We start from the raw sequence: 11,445 nt of genomic DNA, 5'->3' as shown, positions 1-11,445 counted from the left end.
AGTTACCCCTTTGTACATCACCCTGACAATAAAATTAAATAAAAAAAGAATTGAGAGTATGTAATAGATGTGAATAATTATGGTTTTGGATGCCTAATGATTTTTTTCTAAAGGCTTACCTACCATTATAAGTTTTATATTTCTTACTACCTTCCTATAAATAATGAGAAGTAAAATTTCAGAGAAAAGGTAAGTTAGTGCTCAGTTAGGGAGAAAGGCATTCAGCTGAAGGATAACAAAATAAAATATGAGTTATGACTCATAATAATCTAAGAGTATCTTGGCCCTTTTTCTGGACTATCTGAAAATTGAATTGTTCCTACTTCAAAATAGTTCTATGACCCAAGAAGGTGTAGAGTATAGGAAATAACATGATAAACATAGACTAAGGAACCGTAGAGACAGCTTCTGTTTGTCTATAATAAATTGAGGCTTTTGCCTCTAAGTTGTGGTCTTTGGAATGTGGTGAAAATTTCAAAAGTACATTTGGGTCATAGGCATCAATGGGTTGGTCACATTGATTGAGATATCTCAATCTCTGTCTTTGCTCACTTTAAGATATCAGCCCTAGTGAAATATCACTAGGAAGCATCAATAACCAGGGTGGAGAGGAACTCAGGATGCAGAGTGTTTTTGTTCAGGCTGTATTGTCAATAGAGGAGAATCATAACAATACCTTCCTGGAGAGTCTCCATTCTCATCAAATAGGATCATGTCTCCAGAAACTCCAGTGAAATTGGTTTTCATTAAGGAGTCCAAAAGTTTCCGCCCATCAATTGGTTTCATTGCATCACAGAGTCCCGCGTAGCCAGGGCACAGGGACATCTGCATGTTGTGGAGGCCATAGGCCATGGAGTAGATTGCATTGATCACAAACCCCATTTTAGAGTCTTGAACATGATGTGTTCTGAGAGTCAGGGAACCTGTTGGGAAACAAAATCAGGATAAATATTGAAATTTAATTCCATTGAAATGAACTACTTTCATGGATCTTCAACAGCTATGGAATGTACTGCCATAACTTGTCAGATTTAGAACCAGAGGCAATAAGAAGGTTGAATCCAGCCTAGGCAGAAAAATTCGTAAGATTCTTATCTCTAGTTAGCCACCAAAAAGTCAGAAAGCTCAAGTGGTATAATGCCCCAGCTCTAAGCTAAGGTTCTGTGCCGAGGCTTTGAGTTACTAGAAAGAAAATAAAAAAAAATACAAGAAAGAAAGAAAGAGAGAGAGAGAAAGAAAGAGAGAGAGAAAGAGAGAAAGAAAGAAAGAAAGAAAGAAAGAAAGAAAGAAAGAAAGAAAGAAAGAAAGAAAGAAAGAAAGAAAGAAAGAAAGAAAGAAAGGAAAGAGGAAGGAAGGAAGGAAGGAAAATCAAGAAAGAACAATAAAGAAAGAGAGAAAATGAACAGATGCTAATATATTGTTCCTAACAAACATTTTCAAGCTTTGCTTCTAAATCTTGGAGGAAAATCTGAATTCCCTACAATAGCAAAGCACATTTTTTTTTTTTTTTTTTGCAGTAATCAAACCTTGGAATAGATTCAGAAGGGTGCTGCATTTCTTTACTACAGAATTTATCCAAAGGTCAGATTCATTTCTCTGGTGTCTTCTATGATAGTTAGCCTTATTGGTTCAGAAATCCCCAATAAATGTTCTATTTCCAAACTATTAATTCCTCTTTGCTGAGCAAATTATCATCTATCAACTATCTTCTGTCATATGGCTTCAACTTACCTATGTGATCTTTGTATTACTCATTGCTTTTAGGCCCAAAGCATAAATTGGCCTGTTTGGAAGTTATGAAATGTAACAATCAAATCCCATTAATTAAATAAATATTTGTTGAGGTCACAGTATACATAAAACCGTGTGTAATTGACAATCTAGAGAAAAACCAAAGATGAATGGATTCTCCACTCTAAGAAACTTGTTAACTAACAGCTGTATTATGAATGATCTACTTTTCCAAATTCAATCAATTTAGGGAAGTATGTTGGAGAGCAGAGGCAGCCGTGGTGCATATGCATCATGTATCATCTTTGAGGACTAAAAAAGAGACTGAATCTTAGAAAGAGATTGAAATTAACTACTTTCATGGATCTTCAACCGTTATGGAATGTACTGCCATAACTTGTCAGATTTAGAACCAGAGGCAATAAGAAGAAACAATTTTAGGTGGGCACTTAGGAGGCTGATAGTTTAGGATTGAAGTTTAAATCCAGCCTAGGAAGGAAAATCTATAAGATTCTTACTACCTACTCCTGTAGGTAGTAAGGTAAGAGAATAGTAGAGGCTGTATAGCTTTAGAGTATTTGCCGGGTTACATTAAAAAATGTGTTTCTTGGAAAATGAAATGAGCATCAAAAAGGGAGCAAAAAATGTATGGAATGCTATAATAGAATTCAGAGGAAGTATGGCAGCTTTGTCCAGTATGTCTTAAAAGCAGAATAAACAGGATGCGCTAATGGATTGGGTGTGGAGTACTTAGGGGAAAAAACAGAATCAAGGATCAGTCCAGGTCTTAAGTTTGCACTGGTGGCTTTCAGAGCCATTGCCTAACAAGTCAGAAATAGACAGGATGTAGGAGTAGGGGGGCGGCTCAAAAGTGCAGTTTGACTTTTAATAAGTAACTTGACCAAAATGCCATAGATCAGACCAAAGATATTAGCAGCTTTGCTTCATAGACACAGAAATAGAGAAGATGAAGACACATTTTGAAAATAGCACAGGTGTGATTAAGTGGTTAGATATTTTTCAGATACTAGATTCCTTGATGATTTGCTGATTATGCCTTTAAGACTTCTTTGTTCTCTAAGTTGCTACCCTTAGTCACCTTGTAATTCTTTCCTTTTTTCAATGCTTCAAATACCACACCCCGTGAGGATTCCCCAACACTAATAGAGTGCTAGGCATTATTTTCAATGCTATGCAGATGTTGATCAATTAATTCTAAAACAATGAAGTGTGTATTATTTTAGGAGAGAATCAGCCATGGAGCAATGAAGTGATTTACCTAATGTCACAAAGCTACTAAGCAGTAGATTATAACATCTATATCTGGAGTCTGTGATCACAAGAAGTATACTCTGCAGACTCTGAAATCTAATGGACCTCTCAGACTTCCTGAGACAGAGCAACCTTAACATTTGATAAGAAGTTGAGCTTGTTCTGTACTTTATTCAGCTTGGATTCCTACAATCTTACCTTGGGTTTTCAGAATTTCCTAAAATTTTTAAGTACCTGTATATTTATATTTTTTCTTTCTTTCTTTCTTTCTTTTTTTGTCAGTCTTGGGGCTTGAACTCTGGGCTTGGGCGTTATCCCTGCACTCTTCAGCTCAAGGCTAGTGCTCTACCGCTTGAGCCACAGCGCCATTTCCGGTTTTCTAGTGGTTTATTGGAGATAAGAGTCTCACGGACTTTCCTGCCCAGGCTGGCTTTGAACCGTGATCCTCAGATCTCAGCCTCCTGAGTAGCTAGGATTACAGGCGTAAGCCACCAGCTCCCGGCTTGCATATCTATATTTCAAAATTAAACTTAAAAAATTATCTTTTTTCTGAAATATTACTTTTGTTAATAAATATATAATCACATAGATATATAAATTATCTATATAATAATTACCTATATAGATAGATATATAAATTATCTATATATGTTTATTTATGTATTTCTATATTAGTTCTAACTTGTATATATGACAGAGCTAACCATGGAAGTACCCTACTTATATATTTTGAATGTAGATACTTAATATCCTTCTAAATCACAGTTAGTTACTCAGTTAAAACCAGTCACTTCCATTTGTTTAATGAAATATTATACTTCCTAAGAACCCTGCCCTATCTATAGATGATTTTATGACTCTGGCTTCATTTTATTTCTTCATTTTTACCCATTGTATTCTAGTACTCCTGTAATTAGAGATTGTTCATGACTCTCCACTACCCCAGGATTAGGTTTCTGGTCTTCTTTTTCTGGCTTCATCCTAACACTAAAAACATCCTACACAGAAATTGTGTGTTTGCAGTTCTCCCTTTGATGTAGGATTAAAGCTTTGCTTTGTCTTGTGTTGTGGATGTGCTCTGCCCCTGGCTTCTGGGACACTTTGGACTTTCTGAGGACAAAGGTCTTTGTTGTTCACAACTGTTGTTGTAGCCCCTGTACCTCAATGGCACCTGACATATGACGGGCACTACTAACGTATATTGAGTACAAGAGTGAGGCCAGATACCTAACAGCGTATCCTCAAGAGTGTCCCAAAATACTTCATCTGGTTCTCAGATGAACAAATTAGTTTACTATAAACCATTTATTTGTAGAATGGCATTCACTTAATCATGACTAAACATCTCCAAGTTACAAAAGGATTTGTTAGGTGGACTTGTACATCCTTGTAAATCCCATGTATTTTTCCCTTCTGAGAAAACTACAGGAAAGTTGTGGTCCAGTAAATATGGTAGAAGAGTAATGTAGTATCTCTAGTGGAATGTAACGGGATTCTTTGGACAGAATGGCTAGACCACCAGAATAAGAAACAGAAAGGTAACAAGTCATTTCAGGTTACTTTCTTAGATTCGTTTTCCTCTAATATCTTAAAAATTGAACTCAATGAAGTACAAAAGGTAAAAGCAGAAAGGATCCAAGCAAACCTGTTGTCTGTTTCTAAACTGACAATATTTGATAAACTAATTGACAGAAGTCAGAGAAAAAAATGTTTTTGTTTTCTGCCCACTCTGCCCTGTAAAGGTAATGATAGCAGATTACAGAGACAAATGCCACGGAGGCTGAGAAGGCACTGATAATTCTAAAGGTGAGATTTCTCTGTGATCAAAGGAAGTGTGCCTCATGATTTTTGAAGAACTTCCCTGGTGGTTTTTCTTCATTTTTCATTTTTCTAGCTTCATCTCACTTTCATCTCCTCCTTTTCAGTGAAGTAACATGAACAGAGAACGCTGAACAGAGAATGTGAGGCCGAGGAAGAAACTGGAATCTCCTCTTTCTTGCCAGAGGACGAGGAAGTAGGTGGGAGAGCTTGGACCCTGGAAGAGGTCAGAAGGAACATAGAAGGGGGAGCATGGCGAAATGATCTGTGTCATTGAATATGAATTCCTAGGTCCCACTGAGTTATACAGGCGTGGTTTTTACCCTACTCAGCATATCAGAGTTCTGAGAACTAAACCCTGTGGCACAATACTGCTTCAGTCCAAGACTAAGATTGGTGAATTCTACAAAGGTTGGAGCCTTGTGGAAGGAAGGTGCATATTTATAGACAAAAGCCAACCAAGTGAGTTACTGTTAAAAAATTCTCTTAAGATACAAAGAACTTGAAAATACCATTTTATTTAAAATTTGGAGAACCCGACATGATCTTGTATCTAAGGAATCCCGAAGACTCCACTCCCAAATTACTCACGCTGATTCAAAACTTTGGCAAATTAGCAGGTTATAAAATTAATCCCCCAAAATCAATGGCTTTTCTGTATGCCAACAATGAGAAAAGTGTGGCTGAAATTAGGAAAGCAACTCCATTTGTAATAGCCCCACAAAAAATAAAATACCTAGGAATTAACTAAAGAAGTGAAGGACCTCTATGATGAAAACTTTAAAATCTTGAAAAAGGAAATCAACACAGAACTTAAAAAATGGCAAAACCTCCCATGCTCCTGGATTGGAAAGATTAACATCGTGAAAATGGCAATACTTCCCAAGGCTATCTACAAATTCAACGCAATACCTATCAAAATTCCACCCTCATTCTTCAAGGAAATAGAAGAGGCAATCCAAAAATTCATATGGAACAATAAAAGACCCCGAATAGCAAAAACGCTCCTCAACGGAAAGAACACTGCTGGAGGAATATCAATACCAAATTTCAAACTCTACTATAAAGCCATAGTAATCAAAACAGCTTGGTATTGGCATAAGAACAGACCTCAGGACCAATGGAATAGAATTGAAAACCCAGAAATGAACCTACAGACCTATAGCCATCTAATCTTCGATAAGGGAGCTAAAACAATAGAATGGAAGACAGACAGCCTCTTCAGTAAATGGTGCTGGCAAAACTGGTTAACTACATGCAGAAAACTAAAGCTAGATCCTTATATATCACCCTGCACCAGAATCAACTCCAAATGAATCAAAGACCTTGAACTCAAAGCAGACACTCTGAAAACATTACAGGATGGAATAGGAGAAACCCTGGGTCTCCTCGGCTCAGGCCGAAATTTTCTGAATAGAGACCCGGAAACACAACAAATCAAAGAAAGGTTGGACAAATGGGATTGCATAAGGTTGCAGAGCTTCTGCAGGGCAAATGACATAGCTAGCAAGATCAATAGAAAGCCCACGGATTGGGAGAAGATCTTTACTAGCCATACAACGGACAAGGGTCTCATATCTAAAATATACTTGGAACTCAAAAAATTAAACCACCCAACAACAAATCCTCAAAGAAACAACTGCCCAATAAGTAAGTGGGCGAAAGACTTAAAGACAAGCTTCTCTGAAGAAGAAAGAAGGATGGCCAATAGACACATGAAGAAATGTTCAACATCCCTAGCCATAAAAGAAATGCAAATCAAAACAACATTGAGATATCACCTCACTCCAGTTAGAACGGCAAAAATCAAGAACTCTAACAACAGATGCTGGAGGGGATGTGGACAGAAAGGAACCTTACTTCATTGTTGGTGGGAATGTAAACTTGTTCAACCACTTTGGAAAGCAGTATGGAGGTTCCTCAAAAGACTTTACATAGAACTCCCCTATGACCCAGCAATCCCACTTTTGGGCATTTACCCTAATGTTTACAAAAAAGACCACACTAAAGCTACCAGCACAACTATGTTTATTGCAGCATTATTTACCATAGCTAAGATATGGAACCAACCCAGATGCCCCTCAGTAGATGAATGGATCAAGAAAATGTGGTATATATACCCAATGGAATTCTATGCCTCCATCAGAAAGAATGACATTTCCCCATTTGTTAGGAAATGGAAAGGCTTGGGAAAAATTATATTAAGTGAAGTAAGCCAGGCCCAAAGAAACATAGGTCCCATGGTTTCCCTTATTTGCAATATCTAGTATAGGTATGAGTCAAGCGGAAAAAGTCAGAGAATGTGATGTTAGGAAAACGAACCCTCAAATATGTATTTTAATGTTTTTGTTTCTTTCATGCATGTGTTTCTAACGCATTTATAAGATTATTTCTTTGTTGCTTTGTATGTTCCTCCCCCACAGTGTAACCCCCGCTTTCACTATATTTGATGTCAGTATAACATGTGGAGGAGACGGGGACAAACAAGTCGTTTAAGGATTCAGGTGGACCTGTTGCAACAATGAGAAGTACAAAATGTCATGTCAAAACCAGCTTTACAATGTCGGTGTGGGGGGGGGGGCGTTATGATTGGGTGTGGGGGAGGGGGGAGGCTGGGAAGGGAGGTGAAGGGTAAACAAAGGAGGAGGCTGCAATGCTTGGTAAGAAATGTATGCATTATCCTGCCCATGTAATTGTAACCCCTCTGTACACTATGTTCTCAAATAAAATAAAATAAAATTTAAAAAAAAAAATAAAAAAAATAAATAAAATTTGGAGAACCCTGCAATGATACTGAGAGAGAATTTGCTTGATTCAAGTAGAAGTGATATTACAGCCCCATCAGCTTTTATTTTATTTTTTAAATTAAAATTATCTGTAAGTAGTTGTACAAGGAGATTTCAATTCAAGAAGTCAGTTTATAAATACTGTGTATCTTGATCAATGTCATTCTTTCCATTCTCCTCCCCCATCTATCCTAAACTCACCCAATCCTGCCCCCCCCCCAAATTATCTGGTTTCCTTTTCACATATGTACATTGCATATTAAGGTGTATTCACCCACCACTCTTCTGTCCGTTTTTCTGCTCTTGGCTCTCCTTGACCTTTCCTCCCTTTGACAACATGTTTCAGCTTCCTGGTATTCATTTGATTAAACTGTAAATTAGTTGTTTAAAGGAAATACACCATTTTACTCTTTCCCCATGTACAGCATACATACTGTGGTCAGTATGTTTGTGTATAAATGTATATGAAAGATCATATGCATATATGTTTTATATATATTTATACTTTAGAACTAACTTCCACATATGAGGGAAAACATGTCCCCTCCTCTTCCTCCTCCTCCTCCTCTTCCTCCTCCCCTTCCTTCTTTCCTTCCTTCCTTCTTCCTTCCTTCCTCCCTCCCTCCACCCCCTCCCTGTCTCTCTCTCTTTCTCTCTTTCTTTGTTCTTTCTTTCTTTCTTTCTTTCTTTCTTTCTTTCTTTCTTTCTTTCTTTCTTTCTTTCTTTCTTTCTTTCTTTCTTTCTTTCTTTCTTTCTTTCTTCTTTTTGCCAGTCCTGGGCTTGAACTCAGGGCCTGGACACTGTCCTTGAGCTTCTTTTGCTCAAGGCTACTACCCTACTACCTGACCCGCAGCTCCACTTCCAGCTTTTTCTGTTTATGTGGTACTAAGTAATCAAACCCAGGGCTTCATGTATGGTAAGCATGCACTGTACCACTAAGCCACCTTCCCAGCCATACACTATTTTTCTTGATGGATGAATAAAATTCCAGAAATGTAGGTTGATATTAAAAGGGAATGGTTGATTTTGAAAGGGAATGTACATGATCATTTACAAGTGACATTAGTGATCCATCAACTTTTACTGGTTTTCCATTTGCACTTCTAAACTCTCTGTTCCTGTTTGGTTTATATAATCTCCCTTCAGATGGCTTAATAGAACTCAAAGAGTTACATTCAGTTCCTTTGTTCTTGTAGCTTTGGCCCTGGAGAGAAATTCTGCCTCATTAGTTAATTTATTCATTGACTCATTCAAAGATTAATTAAGTTATTGGTTAAAAGGATATTTATTGAATCCCTCTTGTGTTTCAGACTCTGCTGGGTGACACAAACACAAAACAGATAAAATCTTTGTCCTTAAAAATAAAGTAACAAAATAAAATCATCCTGAGCATTTTCAGGAACAGATTTAGTAATAGGAGCTTGTGAAGACTCAAGGCATTACATCTCATTAAGCAAAGTGTGAAGGCCAAGTGTGCAAAATAAAATGGTCTGTTTTACCCAGACTTCTTTCTCACCCACTAAACTCTAGGAGAGAGTTGGTATGTTAGTTAGTTGGCATGTTAGTGATTGAAAGAATTGGACTTCCTTTAGTAGTATTTACTTTGTTCAAGGATTATTTTCAGTGGGGGTTGGGGGGCAGGTTGTAAACCAGGACCAGCCTGGGCTAAGGTTATGTGCCAACCCAAACTTGCCAGCTATTTCCAACTGTCTGAAGAGGGGAAATAAAAACGGAATGGTGGCTCTTCCTTTCATTTTCCTTTATTCAAAACTGATCTTTGATTTATAGTACTTAATATTCAAGCCCAAATTTAGTGTTGCATAATCAAATCAGAAGTCTCTGAAAACATTAGCAGAAACTGAAACCTTCCAACCTGTGATTACAATTTAATTTTACAGCCCACAAAACATGTTCTTAATTCATCTTGGGACCAGAACTTTGGAGCTTAGTTGATATTAAGCAAAGGAAATAAGTCTGTTAACAAAGCAGTGTTAGAAAATGTCGAGATGCAAGGGACTTAGAGCCTATCTAGTGGAAAGCTTGAAAAAGGATAACTTTGGGCTGAATTTGACTTTTAGATATACTTTGCTTGACCAAAATCCTTTTTATAGAAATTTCATATAACCATCTATGAAGACTCATTTTGAAAAATCAGAAGATAGAAAACTCCATTTTCATAGTCTTACATAATAAATAAGAACTCTCTCCTCTTCTATATCATCTTTCTTTCCCATGAACTCATCTGAGATTGTGGCTTCTAACTTGGCTTAATAAACTCATTATACAGATGAAGATGCTAAGTCCACAAGGGAGAAAAAGGACATTAGAAAAGATATAACTTTAGTTGGTGGCAGCTGCCCCTGCCTCCTTCTCTCCTAATTCCTTAAGTAATGCTATTTTCATTATGAGTGGCAAAGGAGCTGTGATTTAAAGATACTTTCAGCAACTTGGTTGAAAACTCCTGACCCACCCTTCCTCCCTTCCTTCTTTCCTTCCTTCCTTCCTTTCTTCCTTCCTTCCCTCTTTCCCTCTCTCTCTTTCTCTCTTTCTTTCTCTCTTCCTCCCTCCCTTCCTTCCTTCCTCCTTCCCTCCCTCCCTCCCTCCCTCCCTCTCTTTCTTTCTTTCTTTCTTTCTTTCTTTCTTCCTTTCTTTCTTTCTTTCTTTCTTTCTTTCTTTCTTTCTTTCTTTTTTTGTACTGGGACATGAACTCAAGGTCTAGGTGCTGCCATTTATCTCCCTCCCTTGCCTGCTCAAAGCTGGTGCTCTACTACTTGAGCCATGTCTTCACTTTTATCTTTTTGCTAGTTAATTAGAGATAAGAATCTCATGGACGTTTTCTTCTTGGGCTGGCTTCAAACCTCCATCTTCTGATCTAAGCCTCTGGAATAATTCTGACTACAGGTATGAGCCATTATAATCTGGCATAGGCCAGACTGTGAAGGAAAAAAAAACCCACCAGTTTAATTACTTTTGTTAGTCCTAGTAGAGTCACAAAAATATTTTCAGATTGTGCTTACTATTCTCCATCCACTTACCAGTGAGAGGAGAATACAAGGAAGGAGGGTATAGGGAATATTTGCAGCCTTTTCTAAATAGGTGACTATAAGAAGCTGTAAGAAGGTGGTGGGTTGTTCTACTCTAACTTTGAAATGAAAAAAAACAACACATTGCACCAAAACAAGTTATCTCTACTATTTATGTTCTGAATTATCACATACCTTAACAATTTGACAAGTGTATTTTAGTTATACACAGCGGATGACACTCTCCTTTATTTCCTGAGAGGACAGAGAGTAGAGCCTCCTTGCCAAGCCAAGATTAATCTTATACACAAGTTGTGTTATGTTGTGCATGAGATACTTTCTGCCATGTACTGGAATTATCAACATGAAGGCTAAAATCATCATGTTCATCTCAGATCTGCACACTTAGTTTATAGGGGACAATCTTTTCCTTTATTTTGTATTATTAAACACCTACCTTTATACAGAAGCCTCTAAATCTATCATAGGATTCTGATACTTGTTTGGAATAGACAATTCACTCTATGGAGGGCTCACATTGCTCTTGTTTATCACTATCAATATAATGATGAACCATTACATTATTGTTATTTAATATTAAATTATTAAATTTAAAGTATTAAGACCATACAGACTTACTATATATACAATCCAACAAACATTCAGTGAGTGGTCCAGACAGAAAACAAGTGTTATAATATAGTTTCAGGTAGGAGCATATGTTAAGAATAATGAAATAAACCCGGTGCTTGTGGCTCATGCTTGTAATCCTAACTACTTAAGAGGCTGAGATCTGAGGATGGGGGCTTGGAGCA

At 37.2% G+C, this 11,445-nt stretch overlaps 1 protein-coding gene across 3 annotated transcripts in view; it reads right to left on the bottom strand.

Moving 5' to 3' along the window:
* Positions 1 to 11,445, bottom strand: part of Grm5 (glutamate metabotropic receptor 5) — a 506,808-nt gene that overhangs the window by 108,938 nt on the left and 386,425 nt on the right. For all 3 annotated transcript variants that reach the window (XM_042688901.1, XM_042688912.1, XM_042688921.1), the window contains exon 4: positions 677 to 923. In XM_042688901.1, coding sequence (XP_042544835.1) covers positions 677 to 923 — 247 coding nt within the window. The remainder of the gene's footprint in view (positions 1 to 676; positions 924 to 11,445) is intronic.

The sequence above is a fragment of the Dipodomys spectabilis genome, unplaced genomic scaffold (assembly GCF_019054845.1).
Source record: "Dipodomys spectabilis isolate Male_0828 unplaced genomic scaffold, ASM1905484v1 ptg000003l, whole genome shotgun sequence".
In the NCBI taxonomy this organism is placed as follows: domain Eukaryota; kingdom Metazoa; phylum Chordata; class Mammalia; order Rodentia; family Heteromyidae; genus Dipodomys; species Dipodomys spectabilis.
The sequence above is the reverse complement of the archived record's forward strand: the minus strand, read 5'-3'. Positions and strand labels throughout refer to the sequence as shown.